Source organism: Phoca vitulina, unplaced genomic scaffold (assembly GCF_004348235.1).
Source record: "Phoca vitulina isolate PV1807 unplaced genomic scaffold, GSC_HSeal_1.0 scaffold14, whole genome shotgun sequence".
NCBI classification, from domain to species: domain Eukaryota; kingdom Metazoa; phylum Chordata; class Mammalia; order Carnivora; family Phocidae; genus Phoca; species Phoca vitulina.
The window spans coordinates 26,722,216-26,744,657 of NW_022589717.1; the positions used below are offsets into that span (position 1 = coordinate 26,722,216).

General features: G+C 33.8%; 1 protein-coding gene across 6 annotated transcripts in view; it reads right to left on the reverse strand.

The window, feature by feature from the left end:
* LRBA (LPS responsive beige-like anchor protein) overlaps window positions 1-22,442 on the reverse strand; it is a 758,742-nt gene that overhangs the window by 575,637 nt on the left and 160,663 nt on the right. For all 6 annotated transcript variants that reach the window (XM_032412965.1, XM_032412964.1, XM_032412967.1 and 3 more), the window contains 5 exons: window positions 19,994-20,086; window positions 18,746-18,854; window positions 18,260-18,341; window positions 14,990-15,113; window positions 14,486-14,678 (listed from right to left, as the gene is read on the reverse strand). In XM_032412965.1, coding sequence (XP_032268856.1) covers window positions 14,486-14,678; window positions 14,990-15,113; window positions 18,260-18,341; window positions 18,746-18,854; window positions 19,994-20,086 — 601 coding nt within the window. The remainder of the gene's footprint in view (window positions 1-14,485; window positions 14,679-14,989; window positions 15,114-18,259; window positions 18,342-18,745; window positions 18,855-19,993; window positions 20,087-22,442) is intronic.

The following is a 22,442-nucleotide window of genomic DNA, read 5'->3' on the forward strand; positions in this document are numbered from 1 at the left end:
ATATTTACTATCTATTTTATATAAAGCATCTTGGTTACAAATCTGAATATTCTGGTTAAACCTAAGTTCTTAAATGCTACCTTAATACAATCTTAATGGAGGGGTATCAAGTATAAGGCCTAGGCTATCCTAAGAAAACTACTTAAGAGAATTATTAAAAAAAAAAAACATTAGCTATTAAAAAAAAAGGTGTGTGTTTTTTTTTTAAGTAGGCTCCACGTCGAGCACGGAGCCCAAGGCAGGGCCTGAACTCATGATCCTGAGATTGAGACCTGCGCTGAAATCAACAGCCACCCAGACATCCCATAAAAAAAATTTTTTTAAGTTTAATAACAAAGAGGAACAATCCTGTGAGGAAAACAGGTCGTATACGTAATATGCACTATACATTCACCATATAATAAACTGAAAAGCACTGTTTGAATAGGGTAATATATTTTGATAGGGTTCAGAACACACTACCACAGGGCGCCTGGGTGGCTCAGTCGTTAAGCGTCTGCCTTCGGCTCAGGTCATGGTCTCAAGATCCTGGGATTAAGTCCCGCATCAGGCTCCCTGCTCAGTGGGAAAGCTGCTTCTCCCTCTTCTACTCCCCCTGCTTGCGTTCCCTCCCTCGCTGTCTGTCAAATAAATAAATAAATAAAATCTTTAAAAAAAAAGAACGCACTACCACAAAATATGGCATATCAGCATATTGAGTATTTTAAGACGAAGGAAATTTGAGAAAAAGCAGGTGCAGGAGGAACTATCTGACCGCTCTGATCTCCCCCGCTCTCCAAAGCCTCTCATGTAACAGGTGCCCTCCCTAAACCCCAGAGGAAAGGAGCATTCCTTATGCCGAAAAGAATCCAAATGAACAGGTCTTGCTAATTTTCCCCCAGTTTACTACCCTTAACTCATACCCTCTGTCCTACTGTGTTTTTCCATGACTTTTCACTCTTCATCAAACCTAGTATAAAAACACTCAGGCTTTCTTTGGGTCTTTCATTTTCTTATAAAGCCTCCCTGGTAACGTACAACATATTAAATAAATACATATGCTTTTTTTCTGTTAATCTCTATTTGTCAGTTTAATTTTCAGGCCCCACCAGGGACTCTAGGAGGGTCAAGGAAAAGCTTTTCCTCCCCTACAATTCACATGATTCAAATATAAAACAGTATGTAGGGGTGACTGTATGAGGTAGTTGACTGAACCTCTGACTCCTGGTTTCAGCTCAGGTTGTGATCTCAGGATCGTGAGATCGACCCCAGTGCCAGACTCCGCGCTTAGCGCAGAGTCAGCTTCATATTCTCTCTCCCTTTCCGTCTGCCCTCCTGCTCATGCTCTCTAATATAAATAAATAAATCTTAAAAAAACAAAAAAACAAAAAACAGTATGTAGTGTGTTTCCTCCTACCACTAGTCCTCACCTGCATAATTTCCAACAATCAGGGGATCAGTTATTAATTTATTATGTATCTTCCCAGGGTATTTTCGTGCATATACACACAAACATAAATTCTCATTTTCCTACTTGTTTTACTAATATGCACTATACATACTGTTCCATACTTTTTGTCACTTATATCTTAGTGAACTATCTCAGGATAGTTTTAATTTGCAGTCCCTTGCAAATGAGTAAGTTGAGTCTCTTTTTATATATCTAATTTTTTTTGGATAGACAGAGAGAGAGAGAGAAAGAGAGAGCACACGGGGGGAGGGAGGGACAGGTTGAGAGAGAGAATCCTAAGCAGGCTCCACACCCAGCACAGAGCCTGACGCTCAATCTCACGACCCTGAGATCATGACCTAAGCTGAATCAAGAGTTGGATGCTTAACCAACTGAACCATCCAGGGGTCCTATAGTAACTTTTAACTTAGTTTTCTATGGATGTTTGAATATGTCTTTTGTCCATTTTTCTACTGGACTTTCTTTTTCTATCTTTTTCTAGGAGAACTTTATATGTTAGCAATGTTACCTTTGCTCTGGTTCTAAATAATTTTTTTCCAATCTGTCATATGCTTTTGACTTTGCTTATGGTATTCGGTTTGATTTCTGATCACAAAGATTTCTGTTTGTTTTAATGGAGTAAAAACTATTAGCCTTTTTTTCTCTTTAATGGTTCTAGATTTTAAATTATAGAAAATTTCTTCCACAATCTAAGACTACAGAAGAATACTCTGTATTTTCTTTTAGTACTTATTTATGGCTTTTCTCCCCACTATTTAATTAATCCATACTTTAAATTCCCTGATGCTCCAACTTTTTTTCCCCCAGGTCAATCTTCTATTGTCCCAACACCATTTATTGAATAGTCCATCTTTTCCCTGCTGACTTGAGATGCATCAGTTATAATATACTAAAGACTTTATGAAATTTCATGTATTTCTGGACTTTCTTTTCTGTTCCCCTGGTCAGCCTATCTTGTCAGTATCAATACTACACTTTTTAAATTACTGACATGTGGTAATATGTTTTAGTGTTTGGTAGAGTCAATCCCCTCTCATTGCTTGTTACAGAGTTTTCCTGGATATTTTTATGTATTTTGCTGTACTTTTCCTTAATAATTAAACTTTGACAATTAATTAGTTTTCTCCCCACCAAAAGAAAAATGATTGGTTAGTATTTTCTTGATATTTCACTAATTTTATAAAATATCCAAAAGAAATGTTAAGTTATTACAACTTTATGATGTTGAGTCTTCCTATTCTAGGAAATATGTTTTTCCATTTGTTCATGCTTTTTGTGTACCCTTTGGGAATATTTTAAACATTTTTTTTAAGGTTTTATTTATTTGTCAAAGAGAGAGAGAGAGCACAAGCAGGGGGAGCAGCAGACAGAGAGAGAGGGAGAAGCAGGCTCCCCGATGAGCAGGAAGCCTGATGTGGGACTCGATCCCAGGACCCTGGGATCATGACCTGAGCCGAAGGCAGACACTTAACCGACTGAGCCACCGAGGCGTCCCCACTTTGGGAATATTTTAAAGACTTTTTCAAATAATTTGAAGTGTAGTTTACAGATATATACATTACCGGAAATATACAGAAATTACATGATTTGCCTCAAAATACCTGGAAGCACCTGGAAGTAGCAGGATGATGCTGATATTCAAGTTTGGACTTCAATAATAAATACTCATTTGCAAAACAGAAAAGGATTAAGGACACAGAGAGATGACATGCAGAAAAAAATTTTAAAAAAGATGTGTTTAAGAATGGATGGTCGGGCGCCTGGGTGGCTCAGTCATTAAGCGTCTGCCTTCGGCTCAGGTCATGATCCCGGGGTCCTGGGATCAAGGCCCGCATCGGGCTCCCTGCTCCGCGGGAAGCCTGCTTCTCCCTCTCCCACTCCCCTGGCTTGTGTTCCCTCTCTCGCTCTCTCTCTCTCTGTCAAATAAATAAATTTAAAAAAAAAAAAAAGAATGGATGGTCAAAGACATGATTCATTTAAGACACTGAGTTATTCAGTAAAGCAATAAAATTAAAAGATTTCTAGGAGTGGTGAACAATAAAAACAGTAAATAAGCATGTAAATGGTAAGCAGGTATTAGACTATTAAAGGCTTTGCAAACCATGAGAAGGAGACAAAACTTTTTCGTATAGGTAAGGGCAAACTTTATTTATCCATGACTTGAAAAGGCAACGATATGATTTACCACAGAGAAATTAAGAAATTATTTTCAAATAGATTTGACTTGTATACCCTACTATTCTACTCATACGTAGCTTAAAATAAACCTCCTACAAAAAAAAATTTAAAAAAAAATTTTTTTTAAATGGAACATAGTTATATACAATCTCCCAAGGAAAGACAAAAAGCAAATTTTCAAGTAGAAAAACTGTATTTTTGCTAACATTGACAAAGATTCTCTCCTTGACCACACTTCAGTCAGGTTCCTCTGAACCCTCTTGGGCCCTGTCCTTGGCAGACCTGCATCTCTGAGTTTCAGCAAGAATCCTGCTAAGTCAGGTTAGAAAGAATCCCCACCCTCAATATCTGATCACCCTGAAATCTGATGGCATTTTTCAACCCCACCATCCCCCCAAGTGACACCTGATCAACCTGACCTGCTTTCAGGAAGAAGTCTGTTGAACCATCATCTCCCCTGCCCCAGATGTTTCCTCTTAGTAATTTTCTACCCCATTCCTACCCTGCTTCTTAGCTACAAATCCCCACTTTTCCTTGTTGTATTCAGAATTGAACCCAGTTAGACACTCAGGTCTCTTTTCCCTTGTTGCAATAGTTCCTGAATAAAATCTTATTTTAGTGCTTCAAATGATGACACTGGTTCTCTTTAACAGTATCATATATATATAATCCTACACATATGCTATATTAAATAATGCTATTCAATCTCAAAGGTTTTAAATTAATTTTCAATATATATTTTTTTTAAGATTTTATTTATTTATTTGTCAGAGAGAGAGAGCAAGAGAGCACAAGCAGGGGGAGCGGCAGGCAGGCAGGGACAAGCAGACTCCCCAATGAGCAAGAAGCCCAATGCAGGGACTCAATCCCAGGACCCTGGGATCATGACCTGAGCCGAAGGCAGACACTCAACGACTGAGCCACCCAGGAGCCCTTAATTTTCAATATATTTTTAAAAATTATCTTCCCCAATTTTTCTGAATACAGTTTTGGAGAAATCCAGAATATGAAAAGTAAACTAATTCACTCAACCATTTCCTTCTAGAATTTTAAGTGCTCTAACATGCAGATGTTACATCAAAGTTATATCAATTTTTGGTCTGAAGTTCACCTTTTTTTTTAGTAAGCAACCCTAATAAATATAAAAAAAAAACTTTATTCTTTCAAAATATGATTTTTGAGCAACACTTCCTTATTAACACCAAGAGAAGATGCAATTTAAAGAGAGGCTTTCCAATCACTTAGTACTTTCTTAATCTCTATAAATACCATATTAACACATGGAAACATTGCACAATTTAAAATAAACTTATTTAAAAGAATATATTCTAGGGGCGCCTGGGTGGCTCAGTCGTTAAGCGTCTGCCTTCGGCTCAGGTCATGATCCCAGGGTCCTGGGATTGAGCCCTGCATCGGGCTCCCTGCTCGGCAGGAAGCCTGCTTCTCCCTCTCCCACTCTCCCTGCTTGCGTTCCCTCGCTCACTGTGTCTCTGTCAAATAAATAAAATCTTTAAAAAAAAATACAGAATAAAAGAATATATTCTACCCTCAACTTCCTTAGAATATGAGAATTTCTATGTAAATCAACAGTTGCTCCCCAGTTCCACAACATGCTTAAAAATACACATGTAATAAATACCAAGTTAGGTTCATTTTGGTAGGCAATACCAGACATATTTTTAAATACTTGTAGCAATAGCTGAGATATACAGAATGCTTACCGTATACTGTTTTAAGCATTTGGCATATATTGACACACATAATCTTCAGAGCAACCCTAAAAGTAGGTAGTAGTATCTTCATTTATATAGATCAAGATAGGAAGCACAGTGACATAAAATATCAGTTAATAGGGGCGCCCGGGTGGCTCAGTCGTTAAGTGTCTGCCTTCGGCTCAGGTCATGATCCCAGGGTCCTGGGATTGAGCCCCGCATCAGGCTCCCTGCTCGGCAGGAGGCCTGATTCTCCCTCTCCCACTCCCCCTGCTTGTGTTACCTCTCTCGTTGTCTCTCTCTGTCAAATAAATAATCTTTAAAATATATATATCAGTTAATAACTTACTAATCATTTTTTTTAAAAGCCATCTTGACCAATTTTAAGAATTGCCTAGACAGGTGCTCTCATGAAAACCTAGAGTACAGATTCTTACAAATTTTTAGATGGTAATTTAGCAATACCTATTAGAACATTTTATTTTTATTTTATTTTATTTATTATTTATTGGGAGAGAGAGCACTAATGTGCAAGCAGGGTGGGGGGTGGAGGGAGAGGGAGAAAGAGAATCTCAAGTGAGGCTAGATCCCACAATCCTGAGTTCATGACCCAAGCCGAAATCAAGACTAGGATGCTTAACCAACTGAGCCACCCAGGAGCTCCTATTAGAACCTTTTAATACATGTGCAGATTCTTGGAATTATAGGAATTTATCCTAAAAAACAGGAGATATTTATATAAAAACAGACCCAACACTGCTCAAAGATAAATAAAAGTTAAACTACGGTATTTATGTAGTGCATTGTAACATAAATCAACAGATTTTTAAAATATCACCTCCACGAATTTTTCCAAATAAAATTTTGGAGAATGCCAGAATATGAAAAAATAAACCTAAATTATTTACTCAATCAGTCCTTCCTATAATTACAAGTAGCCTGATAGCATTCAGATGTTACATCAAGCTCAGCTTTTGCTCTTAACTTTACTTCTCCTTAATATGATGTACTATATTATATATACCTAATAATATGCAGCCACTGAAATTCATGTAAGTGTGAATAACTTTTACTCATTTATTATTTTAAGTCATAGACCCATTCTACTTCGTGGCAATATAGGCCTAGACAAAAAACAGTATCTAAAGTTTTGAGTTTTATTTGTTTAGAAAAAAATGTTTTTGAATAGTTCTCATAATTCAGGATATTCTAAATGCCTTAATTTTTATTAAAGAGTAGAGGCAATCTAGCATACCAAGTGAAAATAGTCTTAATTAATTACTCAAGATAGTGTTCCATTTAAAGCATTTTAAAAAAGGAAAAGAGGGGTGCCTGGCTGGCTTAGTCAATAGAGCATAGGACTCTTGATCTCAGGGTCAGAAGTTCAGGCCCCACGTTGGACGTAGAAGCTACTTAATTTAAAAAAGAAAAGAAAAAAAGATAAACAATAACAACCTAGAGAATACATAAGAAAATAATGAAATTACAAAGGTTACTCTTAACAGGTACATATTTGAAACCTTAAGACCAAAGTAAACAACACAGGGCAGTTACACTAGAAGACCCTATTACTGCTTATAAAATCTAGTTCAGCTGTTGGAGGAGAGAGATACAGTGACAAACAGCTTCCCTGCTACAAAGGTGGCAGGAAATCTATCAAACTGGACAATAAAATTGCAATTGAGTTTCTTTGGCTTTTTATAGCAGCTGAATGTATCCTGATGTAACTCTGCAAAAGCTATACAATTCTGCAACATTAGTTTTTTACAGACCAGTACTTTATCAAGAACCATGTTATAAATTTATGATATTGAGATTTTAAATGGCTGCAAAAAGAAAAAATAAGCATCACTTCAGTATCACATATATAAAAATATAAAGCTTTAGAATGAATATTTTCAGAGAAAAAATGTGGTTCCCATGCTTCTGGAAGAATTTTTAACAGCATGCTACAAACTGTTCACCTACTTACTGAATCACTTAAGCTCCATCTTAAACTTTAGTAAATACTGATTTGAAGCACCTTAGAATGTCAGTTGTCCACTTTATTTTAAAAATGGATGTCAAGATATTAAAAATCCAAAAATAATCAACATAGCAATATTCAAATAAATTATTCTGTATAAACCTTATGAGAAAGCTTTCATCAATGAAAAAAATTCACACAAAGAAATAAAACTAAAAGACGCTTACTAAACTTTAAAGATAAAAATCACAAGAACCAATTTATAATTCTAAGCTTTCTTTCCCCCCCCCCCCAGGGTTAAGTAAAGCTTTAGCATTTATTTTTTAAAGTATACTTTAACAGCAAAAAGTTTTAAGTCCAGTTTTATTCAGATAAAAATTCTCTACAACTGACTTAATCGGCATTTACTTCATTTTATAATTTTAATCCTAAAACTTGACTCAAAGACTGGTTCTTGAACCAAAATGGGCAAAAGAGGCCTCTCCATAAAGTAGCTATTTTCTGTGTAAAGGTTTTAATATCTGCTTAAAGCCATAAGTCACTGGAGTGAAGACAAAATATAAACTAATTAAAACTGTATATATAAACTATGTATAATATATAAACTATAAATATATATAAACTATAACAGTTTTATGTAACAGTTTTAAATAAGCTAAAATACATAAAAACTATATATAATATATACATAAACTATAAGTATATACATATAAAACAAAGCATACTTCGGGCTTTTTGTGTATAAATTGAGTCTAAAAAATACTGGTATGAGAACTACGTAAGAATAGTTTATATTTTTCCTTCAACATTCTCTGCACTGTAACATATGTTTCCAGAATGACAAAAAAAGGTTTTCTTTAATAATAATAAAAAAGAAGGATTAAGGGGTCTTAACTGGGGTCCATATTCAATTGACGAAGAATTCCTCTCTATCTGTGATACTTTCTAAAGAGCTTATTATATTAGCAGCTTAATGTAGAGGTGGGAAGGGAAGTTAGTAAAAATAATTCCCTGTACACTCAGAGGGGCACTCAAAATTAGGGTGCATAAGAAAGACTGACTTCAAAACACAAATTTCTGGGAACATCCCATGAGACTGAGATTAAGATTCTGAGGTGAGGTCCAGGAGACTATAATAAAATACACATCCCATGTTACTCTGATGAGTGACTCCCAAACCCTACTGTGTGTGGTGATGACACAGGTGCTTTAAAAGACAGCTGCTGAAGCTATTTCATCCATCACTGATAAGAGAAGACTGAGACACTAAGGCACACACAGGGTGGCATGGTACCATGTGACAGCTGAACTAAATAGCCCCAAACAATGATGGTGTTAGTCTTCCTTCTCCTTCCCACAACAAATATTTAATGTGCAACTGCCAAGTACTTAGCTCTATTCACAGTTCTATGGGAGATATGAAGATGTATAAAACCTTTTGTCCCTGCTGATGAGACTACAATGAACAACCAAAAAAAAAACATGAGAACTCACTTTTAACCAGTAATATAATATGAGAGATTATAGGATCATCTATAATTAAATAGTAGTCTACATTTGCCCTATTACTAATTACCCCTCTTCTTCGTGTACTAACCCCCAAGCAAACCAACAATTCACCATGCTTTTTCCTCAGTACCACCACCTCTTACCTTTGTGTATGTCAATTCCTCCACCAGTGATTCTCATCACCCCAAACTCTACATGCCCAAATCCTACTTACCTTTCAATGCTGTCATCAAATGACCTCTTTTCTACAAACCTCTCAGATGCCCTCATGTGAAGCTATCCTTATTCCTTCCTGCCTTAGTTTTTTAGTCTTTTTGTACTTATACTATCTCCCATATTAGACACTAACTTCTTTCAGGGTAAGATGTGTTCCTAATTCATCCTTCTATCTTACATAGTAGCTAGAAAGTACTCAAATAGAAGAAGATAGAGAGTCGTGGAAAGGTAAAAAAGAAAGAGTTAAGGTAGAAAGGGGAAGAAAAGTAGTGGGCACCTGGAGAAAGACCTAGACATAGAGTAACTGAAAATGAACGAGAGACCAAGAGTACCTAACCACCCAAGAGAGACAGTGGGGAGGAAAGAAGCAGAGACAAAACAAACACAGATTCACTGAGGACAAAACAGAATAAAAGAAACATAGGCTGGGGGAAGGGAGAAGACAGGGGTACAGAATGGATGGAGGAATGCTGAAGGGAAGAACAGAGAGAGGGACAGGAAAGAGAGAGTGTGGCTAAAAGAAGAAGGAGACAAGCGGGGAGGGGGGGTTAGCCGGCAGTGATAGAGGGCAGCACAGATGCACTAGATACCCACAGGCAAAGCAACTGAGTAAGGGGTAGAGAAGACTGATTAGTTGAAGACTAGGTAGTGAGAGAGAGAGAGGAAGAAAGGAAGTCAGGGGAAGGGGAAAAGGAGGGAGAGAGAGAGACACTTAAGATACCAACAGAAAATTAAGTGCTGTGAATTCATTCATACATACTGTATGAAAAACTGTCATATAAGTGATTTAGCTAGCTAAATCCTGAAAAATATAAAGGATTTGGTTAAGTGCAAAGGAACACAAAGCCCATGCCATGAATAAACCAAAATGAAGATTTAACAAAGAATGATATACTTTAAAAAGACTAGAACCAACAAAGAGCAGAGATTTTTGCCAAGTGAAACAGTGGAAGGTAAGGTAGGAAATCCTTTTTTTAAGGGAAAATGAAAGATTAGGTAGAAAAAACTATTTTGTTAAAAAAGAAACTTACCTTAGTTCCCTTTTTATGAAAATTTGAACAAAGTGTTTATGGAGGGAGTAACATTATGTAAGTTATTTTTAGCTTAATAAATCTAGAGGAAAATAATACCTAAGGCTACTGACCATTAGAAATGTGCAGAGTCAAAGTGATCTAGGCATATATAAAAAACTACATACAAAATCACTGAGGGGGGAACTTTAACGTAGGCAGAAGACAAAACCTTGCAAAAATAAGAAATCTGAAGTGTCATGGAGTAGAGGATGGAACATTACTTAGGATCTAGCAATTCTACTCCTACTTATATTTCCTAGAGCAGTGCTCTTTTCAAATTGAAGACAATTCAGCTGGCAGATCACAGAATCAGCTTGCCGGGGCTTCATCAGCATTTTTAAACAAAAAAGAAAACATAAGAATGCATCCCTATAAACCAAAGTTTAGTAAGGGCAAATACTATCCCCTGAAACCTATGTTTCAGGTGTATGAGAGGAAAAGGGTTTGTGTGCGTGTGTCTACATACATATGTGGTCACTATAAATTTCTTACTGTGAGCCACAGTTATAAGGAGTATGAAACTGATAACTCTAGTAAAACCACTGCCTTTGAGCACCTCAGTTTTTCACAGCATGGTAAACAAATGAACCAAAGCTATATGTAACAATAAAAAAAAATCTTAAAAATAAAAGGTTTGACAGAGAAAAAAGTAAGTAACAAAAGCGTTCACACAGTACAATGTCATTTTCATAAAATATAAAAATAGGGAAATCTAATAATATATCATTTAGGAATATATTTTTTTAACTTTTTTAAGAAGCAAATGATAAAACGCAAAATGCTGATTAGGTTTGGGGTGGGGATTGGATAGGGAAAACCACACAGCATGTTAGGCTGGGTAGTCACAATTCTTCTATTGTAACACTTCAAAGCATATACGCTATACAAATTACTGGGGATATAAGTAATTCCTCATTTTAAAAGTTGAATTTATATCAAACATGAAGTGACTTGGGCCCTGAACTAGTATGCTGACAATGAGAATGAAAACAAAGAGATAACCAGGAAGAATGATAGAGCTTTAACAAAGGAAAATAGTCACTAAACATTTAATTCTATTTTCTGTGATTTCTTTCATTAATTTCACATATATATCCTCATTGACAATTTCTAATATTAGACACCGATAGTTAAGAAAAGTTTAGAAACTTACCTGAGTTTATACAACTAAAAATTACTATAAACCAGAATTCAAACGCAGAACTACCCTGTGTCCAAAGCCCATATTCTCTTTATTGCTTATACAAATGGACTGGTAACTGGATATAAATGCTCAAAAGTTCAAAGATACCTGAGGTACTTCCTAGTCCAACCTCAAGAGACTAGACTAATGGCCCTAAATACCCTATGACTTCAGCAGTTCTCAAGATGTTTTGTCTCAAGATGCTTTACACTCTTAAAAAGTACTGAGGCTCCCCAAAACTTTTTATTTATGAGTTATATCTATTACTACTTATCATTTTAGAAATTAAGAATAAGAAATTTTACAAATATTAATTCATTTCAAAATAACAATAAAGCCATTGTATATTAATATAAACACTTCTTTAAAAATGACTTTTTCAAAACAAAAAATAATAATACTGAGAAGAGTACTAGGATTTCACATTTTTGCACATCTCTTTAAATTCTAGCTTAATAGGAGATGGTTGCATTCTAATATCTGCTTTTATATTCAATCTGTTGTATTATATACTGTTTTGGTTTATGTATATGAAAAAATCCACTTTCAAATAGATATGTAACTGGGAAAGAAGGACCTCATACCTTCCTAAAAAGGTCTCCCAGGCTCCTGATGTCTTCAGGCTGTACTTTTATAATATTACTGCTCTAAAGGTTATATTCCTCTAGCCATCCTTAAGGACTTGGAACAAGCAGAAGTGCATACAAAAGCACTGAATTAACATACACCATTTTGAAAATCTGAAAAATCTAATTTATACTGGCACTCTGCTAACCTAGAATTCCCCCACATAGATCTGAAATCCAATCCAAATGTAATATAAGACCCAATCCTGTTTTCCTCATGATCTTTTGTAAAGAGGTAAACAATACTAGCAGAAAATTAGTCCAGATTGCAGCAGCCTTCTATAATAAAAATCAAAAGATCTGGGCATCAGCACAAACTAAATTAAGTTATACAAGAGATGGCAAACAGTTTCTGTAAAGTACCAAATAGTAAATACCTTAGGCTTGGGAGCCATACAGTCTCTCTTGCAAACGCTGAATACTTGTGGCATGAAAGCAGCCAGAGAAAAATATATAAATGAATGGAAGTGGCTGTGTTTCAATAAAACTTCGTTTATATAAAAACACATCAGGCTAGATTTGACTCTCAGGCCATATTTGGCTGAACCCAGCCTTAGACTAAACTGGTAAGCTCAAAAATGGAGTGATTAAAAGCCATTTTATAAAATCAATTCTTTGTCTTATTTAGCACTAGATGATTCTCAAACATAAATTAGTCGAGTGGTATTTTCTAATCTAAACTACCTTTGTAAATCCTTATAATAGTAACGTACATTTCTCTCATTAAGGAGAAAGAGGAATAAATAACTCTTAAGTACTTTCAAATAACTAAAAGTTATTCAAACACCTAAAAAATATATTTAGTATATTTTATATACTAATGACGATATACTCCAAAAGAATGGCAAAATATTTCAGAGAAATACCTATGATAGTCAATAAAACATTTAAAGATATATCAAATTTATCATTTCTGTTCTTTATTCCTTCTAGTCAATTTATAATTTATATAATTATATAATTACAATCCTTGTGAATAAAGAGTTGTTAAACAAGATACAAAATGTATAAACCATAAAAGAAACTAACAAATTTTACTGCATTAATTACCTGAAATGTAAAATTTCCTCAGAAGATAAATATAAATTTATCTTACCATTTCTAAAAATTAAGTCGTTAAGCCACAAATTGGCAGAAGATATTAATAAATAATAGAGCAAGGAAGAGCTTAAGACAAGAATATATTTGTAAAGCTCCCATGAAATAAGAAGTTATAAATTAAAATTATCGCGATATAGCATTTAAAATTCATCAAATTTGCAAATCTTAAAACTCCAGTTGTACCAAGTGATGAGGTGATGTGAAGCAATGAGAACTTATACATCACTGGAGAGCATGGAAATAGATATACCACCTTGGAAAAAAATTTGCATTATCATCTAATGTTCAACATCTGCATCTTACAAGTCAGCAAGTCACTTCTAGGAACATATAGAGAGAAACTTCCAAATATATACAAAATGTAGCAAAAATGTTCATTGACTGGTAAATGGATAAAGCCATACCATGGAATACAACACAACTGAGAAAATAAACACAACTACATGGGTCAATGTGGATGAATCTCAAACAATGACAAACAAAAACAGCAAGCTACAGAAATATGTGTTTAATATGATACCATTTATATTAAGTATAAACATGAAAAATAAAATTCTTTATTAATAGTTTAGACATATGTGTTGTTAAAACTATACATAAGAAATAGAAATAATGTAAACACCCAAATTAAGGTTAGTAGGGAAGAAGAGAGGGGCTAACAATGCTAGACAAAGCAATTGGGATGGAGAACCTAGTACCATAAATACTGGTAGATACATTATTCTTTATACCTTTTTGTGTGTCTAGAATATTTCATGAACAATTTCAAACAAAAGCTATACATAAATAACTAATTTACACTGGCTTAGGTTAAAAAAAAAAAGACTAGCAGATTCTTCCAAATCAATTTTTTAACTGACTGTAATGTGAGCAAAAGGCAAACATTAGCCTGAGCTTTTCTATTTACCCAACCACCTTACATTATTAAAATAACTTCTCATCTTTGAATATACTGCGCCACCTTGTGTTCAAAAGCTTCAAACTACCCTAAAACAGAGAATCTTATCTGCAAAAAAGGCTACTTTAAAATATAAGTTACTTTATGCTGTGGCTTGAGGTTTCACTTTATTAAGTTAAACATACATAAAAATAACATTTGAGGGGCGCCTGGGTGGCTCAGTCGTTAAGCGTCTGCCTTCCGCTCAGGTCGTGATCCCAGGGTCCTGGGATCGAGCCCCACATTGGGCTCCCTGCTCCGTGGGAAGCCTGCTTCTCCCTCTCCCACTCCCCCTGCTTGTGTTTCCTCTCTCGCTGTGTCTCTCTCTGTCAAATAAATAAAATCTTTAAAAAAAAATAAAATAAGTAACATTTGAAAAACCCATTTTGAGTCTAAAGAAATTGGAAAAACTTTATTTTCTTTTTAGTGATTCCCTTTTTTAGTTGTTCCTTTCACTGTGCTTTCAGAGAATGAGTAAAATCAAAATTATAGACATTTAAAACACTAAAATACATTTTCACAAAAAAAACTTACCTTTGAATGTGTGATTGATAAGGTGTCTACCCACACACGCCAGCCACCCCATTCATATTTGATTGCATGGTAAAGTAGGATTCTGAATATGGCATATACCATTTCTGTTATCTTTTGCTCATCAGAATTCTTAGGATTGAAATAGCAAAGAGAAAGCATCCATTCTTGCCATACAGAACACTGTAGCAAGCTCCTGAAAATTGTAAGAGGATACTGAATTACTGAAAAAAAAAAAAAATACTCATCTCTAAGAATTCTAAAAAGTAAAAGTTTAAAACAAACCAAAAAAAAGGCACCTCTATATATGTATTAAAACAATTAAAGATGGTGGTACTGAAAACTCAATTTAAATGTATGGTACATTATTTATATACCCCTAATGAAAAAAGCATATGGAAAATTCATTTCACAGTATTTTTAAAAACAATTCTTATTAGAAAAAAAATGGGTTTATTCAAACCTGGACTTGAATAGTGCAAATAATTGCTTTCTGATCCCACTTACCTTCTGTTTTCTCTACTGTTATTAAAAAGTTTAATCATGTCAGAAAGAAAGGCTCTGCGAACTTCCATGCTCTCTGGGCAATGGGGAGAATTTCGAAGTAGGGTTGCAATTACTTTTAGTATCTCTGTAAGATAATTCATAAATTAGTAAAAACCAAAATATCACAAAAAATTCATGATGGAAGATCATTAATATATTTCTCTAGTTTCCCTGACATACATGTCTACTGAAAACATCTGTTTCTGTGTTATAAAAAAATAATCATCTGCAGAAAAGGATGACAATACATTCTTTAGAAAGCATCCATAAGAAAGGGATTTTTTTATATTGTCATTACAAATGTATAAAAGTTGAACTTTAAAAATTTTAAAACTTGAATTTTACATTAAATCTAATTAAATTATAAATGAATTAAATAATAGTAAAACGACTGACAACTCTCACAATCTCTGCCAAATAGTAAAGTTATCTTCAAAAAAAAAAACTATAATCAGAATCTCAGAAAAACAGAAAAAATTCTCAGCTTCTTCAATAAAATTCCTGGTATGCATAATATAGTCTTTCCTTTATCATAATTTTAAAAGCGATCAAGGTTTTCTTCCATGATTTCAAAAATTAAATTAGATTAAAAAAACAAAGGAAATAAAAACCTATTCAACACCCCCAAATAAATACAAATGAAACTGCTACTGTAATGGTCTTAAATATAACACTGTCTAAATTTCTAATACTTAGCATTAAGGAAAAAAATTCTTTAAAATATATACTTAAATCCAGAACTTTAAAGAAACAAAAACAGCTATAACCCTGAATCTGAAGTTAAATAATATATAAGTTTTTACATACCCAATTACAATTTAGAACTTCTATACTAGCCTTTTGCCAAGGTTTTTGGTGATTTTGAAGCAGTAAGTACAAAATAGCAAATATGAAGATACTTTATCATACAATGAAAGACATTTGGGGAGTAATTTCTGAATTCTTCTAATGACAAACTGAAAATTTCTCTACCTGAACAATGATTACAATGATGATGATAATCATAACAATAATGATGATGATAATAGGCACTAATTTTAAGAAATATGTTATTATGAGGCAATGTTTTAAGAAAATACGGGTATTAACTCATATACAATGATAGCTAAATACTGTTATTATCCCCATTTTAGAGATAAGAAAACTGAGGCACATAGAAATGAACTAATTTACCCAAAGTCACACAACTATTAAAACATACAGACAAGATTAAAAGCCAGGCAGCCACTCTGGAAAATAGTATGGAGGTTCCTCAGAAAGTTGAAAATAGAGCTACCCTGTGACCCAGCAATTGCACTACTGGGTATTTACCTCAAAGATACAAATGTAGTGATCCGAAGGGGTATGTGCACCCCAATGTTTATAGCAGCAATGTCCACAATAGCCAAACTATGGAAAGAGCCAAGATGTCCATCAACAGATGAATGGATAAAGAAGATGTGGTATATATATACAATGGAATGTTATGCAGCCATCATAAAACACGAAATCTTGCCATTTCCAATGACATGGATGAAACTAGAGGGTATTATGCTAAGCGAAATAAGTCAATCACAGAAAGACAAGTATCATATGATCTCACAGATAGGAGGAATTCTTAATCTCAGGGAACAAACAGGGTTGCTGGAGTGGAGGGGGTTGGGAGGGATGGGGTGGCTGGGTGATAGACATTGGGGAGGGTATGTTCTATAGTGAGCGCTGTGAATTGTGTAAGACTGATGAAACACAGATCTGTACCTCTGAAACAAGTAATACATTATATGTTAAAAAAAAAAAAAAGAAGATAGCAGGAAGGGAAACATGAAGGGGGGGAAATCGGAAGGGTAGACGAACCATGAGAGACTATATATAGACTCTGAGAAACAAACTGAGGGTTCTAGAGGGGAGGGTGTTGTGGGGGGGGGTTAGCCTGGTGATGGGTATTAAGGAGGGCACATATTGAATGGAGCACTGGGTGTTATATGCAAACAATGAATCATGGAACACTACAACAAAAACTAATGATGTAATGTATGGTGACTAACGTAACATAATAAAATAAAATTAAAAAAAAAAAAAAGCCAGGCAGCCTATGTTCTTAAACACCATACTATACAGTGTGTCTTTTCTGAGACAGTATATTACATAAAGAATATATTCTAAAATTCTTACTTCAACAAGCCATCTTCCCCATAATCACATAAAATATATTTTATATTTATATACATTTACTCGAGATTTTCTTTTTTTAACTCTCTAAAATAATGACATCAAGTCTCCCTGAAGGCTGAGGAAAATTAAACTTCAGACATGTGTTTTTAAAACTAGTACTGAAAGAGAGTACCACAAACATAACTCACCCAAAAGGTAATTAACTTTCAAAACTCTACAAACCAGTTATTTTAATGTCAATAATCTTAAAAAGCAAGATGAAAACTGTACACTTTGTAAAAGTGCTTAAGAAATCTAAATACCAAAGAAAAGGCTGTTAAACAAGACTAAGTTCATAAACAATAAAGAAAGCAGATATTTTTCAATTCCAAACTTGGTATTCTTAACTTGACAATAATTTAAGATGAAAGCTATGACCATGGTTCATGTAATTTGGCCTGACATCACTAAATAGTGCAATCAAAACTTTACCGAAAATCTGAACATACGTTAAATCAGTATCTTATACACATACAATTCTTTAAAACCTCTATATAAACATTTCCATATAACTTAAGGTCAATTTGAAGTTATATTCAACATTAACCAAAAATAAAACTAGTATTATATCATTGCCTATGATGGAATACTCCTTGAACAGTATGTTTCAACCAACTTCAGGTTTTTCCTAGTGACTTTCTTTTTATTAGCAAAAGCTAGTTATTAAAAGTATAAAAAAGGAGGGGAGAAATGGGTGAAAGTACTGAAAGGAAACAAACTTCCAGTCATAAGCTGGGTAAGTTCTAGGGATCTAATGTACAATATGGTGACCAAAGTTAACAATACTGTATTGTATAATGGAAAGTTACTAAGAGAACAGATCTTAAAAGTCCTCAGCACACATCCGCACAAAAAACTGTAACTTTGCAGTGATGGATGTGTTAACTAACCTTACTGTGTAATCATTTCACAATATGTAGATAAATCATATCATGAGGCTCTACACCTGAAACTTAGACAATATTGTATGTCAAGATTTATATCTCCATAAAGCTGGAAAAAACAAAAACAAGCAAAAATAAAAGTATATAAAATACATACGAGGATTTTGTATCTTTACTGAAGAATCAGGATCCGGATGCTGTTTGTGTATCACTTGAGTACAAATATGCTCTATAAGAATCTACAAAGGTAAAACAATAGATTATATTAGCATAATCACTGTACTATGGCTATTAATGAACTTTAAGTACAGCACTAATCAATATTAAGTACACAATCCAATGCTATCATGCTAAATATCTTCTGCATTATATAAAATAATTTCAACATTATAACTCTATTTTTATTTAATTACAAAATGAGACATCAATACAACAGAGGAAATACTTAACAGAGATGCTCATACTTTTTAATAATTCACAGATTAATAGATTTAAGATGCAGCCACATCTCCTTTATATAACTAATTTCAAAATTGTTTATCAAACCTAAATTACCTTATTTCATCTAGATACTATCAACTAAATTATACAGGCACTCTTAAGATAAGAAATCAGTAAGATTAAATTCTAAATATATTCTTACCTCAAACAAAACATTATATGTGGTCATTGTGATTAAATTTGTCTGAAGCATGAGTCTTTCTGCTAGCAATGAAAATAATCCATGTCCAAGCATGACTTCAGCTTTTCTTCTGCGATTTCATAAAAAGAAATAATCAAATGCAGAGTATTATTATCCACTACTTAGAATGCAAGTTGGATGAAGAAGACACAAAAATGTTTTTCACATCCCATCAAGAAATTCCAACTCAGTAACTCTCCTAATTTTCTTCAACCTAGAACTCATAAGATCACAAAATCTTTAGAGAGAGAAATATAAACTACAGCTAGAGGACAGCTGATGTTCAAAAAAAAAAAAAAAAAAATACAAGACTGGCTATGTCACAGCACAGCAAAAATCTCCACGATAATCTCCAGAGCAGTTATTTATTAACTAGTTTCTACTCCCTATCAGCACTGAGCTAAGCTCCACTACAGATGATAATCTAAAGCCCAATAAGTCATTAAGTAGAAAAGCAATGAAGGAAAAGGTAGAAGAAATGAAAAAAAAAAATTAAGAAAATGAATACTGTGAAGATAAATATACCAAAATCAAACTTCCAAGCAAAAATTTACGAACTAAAGTATCATAAACTTTAATTCTACCCTAGGATTCATCAAATTTTTTCTGCAAATGGCTGGACAGTTAATACTTTAGACTTTGTGGACCTTTATTTACAGGCAGCCAACTGGAATCCACATAAAGACCACAGTTTGCCAACACTTCTCTATTGCTACAACTGTTAATTTTTATAATAAACCGACCTTGGTATAAGGAATAATAGGTAGGACATGAATATCTATATTCAGCTAAGAAAAAAAAACACAGAAGTTTTAGTTTTCAGTTATCCTTATAGCAGAACATACTATGACAAATACATCATAGTGAGGTTAAAATGTCAGCTTTATACTATAGGTAGAGCAAATGATAATCAAGCCACATAAAATGAAGTCTCAATGGTTTCTAAAATTCCATTTATACAAATGTATTCTTATAATGAACAAGGAACAAATGGAAAACTTAAATTTTATATAAAAAAAGTATATACTCCTGTTTCCACTTTTTCTTTTAATATACAGAAATGGGATTACATTTACATAGATTTTATAAATAAAAATAAAGGAAAGAGAAACTAGAGAAATCACAGAACACAAATACTATCCAAAGATCTATAAAATAAAAAAGTAATATACCACAGCCCATTTTAGATTTCATGCATACTATACTCACTTTGGGGCCAGGTGTTTTAAAAAATAGCCCATTGCCTTGAGAGCTTGTACTCTGATTCCTTCACTTGTCGATGCCATAAGTTTATAGATTACACTGAAGGAATTAAAATTAAAAACAAATTACTCAGTATATTTTCCAAAAGTAAAGATTTAAAATACATAGGTATATATGTGCATTTTAATATATTCATAATTATAAACCTAATTTCAAGTAAGGTATGGGTGAATTTAATATACATTCCTGATATTTAAAAACTTGCTTATCAACTATATGCTGTCTCCAAGAAACCCACCTTATATAAAGACACATATAGATTAAAAGTAAATGAATGGAGAAAAACATAACATGCTAACACTAACCAAAAGAAAACAAGATTTTCGCAAACAATGAATCATGGAACACTACATCAAAAACTAATGATGTAATGTATGGTGATTAACATAATTTTATTTATTTTTTTTTTTAAAGATTTTATTTATTTGACAGAGAGAGACACAGAGAGAGAGGGAACACAAGCAGGGGGAGTGGGAGAGGGAGAAGCAGGCTTCCCGCTGAGCAGGGAGCCCGATGCGGGGCTCGATCCCAGGACCCTGAGATCATGACCTGAGCCAAAGGCAGACGCTTAATGACTGAGCCACCCAGGCGCCCCAACATAACATAATTTTAAAAAAAAGAAAACAAGACTAGTTACATTAATTTCAGAGAAAGCAGACCTTAAAGTCAGGTAAGTTATCAGAGATAAGAAGGGCATTGCTTAATGATAAAGGGGGTCAATTCTCCATTGAGACATAATAGTCTGTAACATGTATGTGCCTAACAATAGAGTATAAAACAATATGGTATAAAAATGGACAGAACTACAAGGAGAAATAATAGATAAATACACTATTCTAGTTGGAGACTTTAAAATTCCTCTCAGAAACAGATCCACTAGGCAGAAAATCAGTAAGGACATAAATGAACTCAACAATACCATCAACTGACTGTCCTTAATTGACATCTATTGACTATTTCATCCAGTAACAGCGGAATATACACTTTTCTTAAGCTAACATGTAACATTCACCAAGTATACCACATTCAGGGCTATAAAACATACCTAAACAAATGTAAAGATTAGAAATCATATATTGTTTGCTCCCAGACAACGATGGAATTAAACCAGAAATAAAAAGTAGCAGCAAAATTCCAAAATATTTGGATATTAGACAACACACTAAAAAAAAAAAAAACCCACACACAATAACACACTAAAAATAACATGTAGGTCAAAGAAGAAATCTTAAGAAAACATAAATATATTTTAAACTAAATGAAAATGAAAACACAACATAAAAATTTCGTGAAATCCAGCAAAAGCAGTGCTTACAAGGAAATTTATAGCATTGAATACATGGATTAGAAAAGAAGAAAGAACTTAAATCACTAATCAAGCTTCCCAAGAAACTAAAAAAAGAAGAGAATATTCAATCCAAAGTAAGCAGAGGAAAATATAAGTAAGTATTAGAGTGGAAAACAACAAAAATGAAAATAGGAAATCAACAGAGAAAATTAACGTAACCAAAAGCTGCTTTGAAAAGATCCATAAAATAGATAAGCTTTTAGCCAGGCTAACTAATAAGGTAGAGAACACAATTTACTACTTTCAGAAATGAAAGAGGGAACATCACTATAGATTCCATGGACATAAAAAGGATAATAAAGGAATACTATGAATAACTCTATGCGCACAAATTATATAACCTAGATGAAATGGACCAATTCATTAAAAGAGACAATCTGCCAAAACTCACACAAGAATAACTGATGATCTGAAAAGGTTTATAACTACTAAAGATAATGAGTCAATAATTAATAACCTATCAAAACACAGAGTGTCAGACCCAGACAGGTTTATTGGTGAATTCTACCAAAAATGTAAGGAAGAAATTATACCAATTCTCTACAATTTCTTTCAGAGGATAGAAGCAGAAGGAATACCTTGTAACTCATTCTATGAGCCAACATTATCCAACACCAAAATTAAAAAAAAAGACATTACAAGAAAACTACAGACCAATAGATCTCATTAACAAAGATGAAAAAATCCTCAAGAAAATATTAACTAATCCAATGCAAAAGAAAAAACATAAAAAGAATTATAGATTGATGAATCACAGACCTGTACCCCTGAAACAAATAATACATTGTATGTTAATAAAAAAAAAGAATTATATATCTTGACTAAGTGAAATTTATCCCAGGGATGCAAGGCTGGTTCACCATTTGCAAATTAATATGATCTATCATAAAATCAATTAAAGTTGGGGCGCCTGGGTGGCTCAGTCGTTAAGCGTCTGCCTTCGGTTCAGGTTATGATCCCAGGGTCCTGGGATCGAGCCCCGCATTGGGCTCCCTGCTCCGCAGGAAGCCTGCTTCTCCCTCACCCACTCCCCCTGCTTGTGTTCCC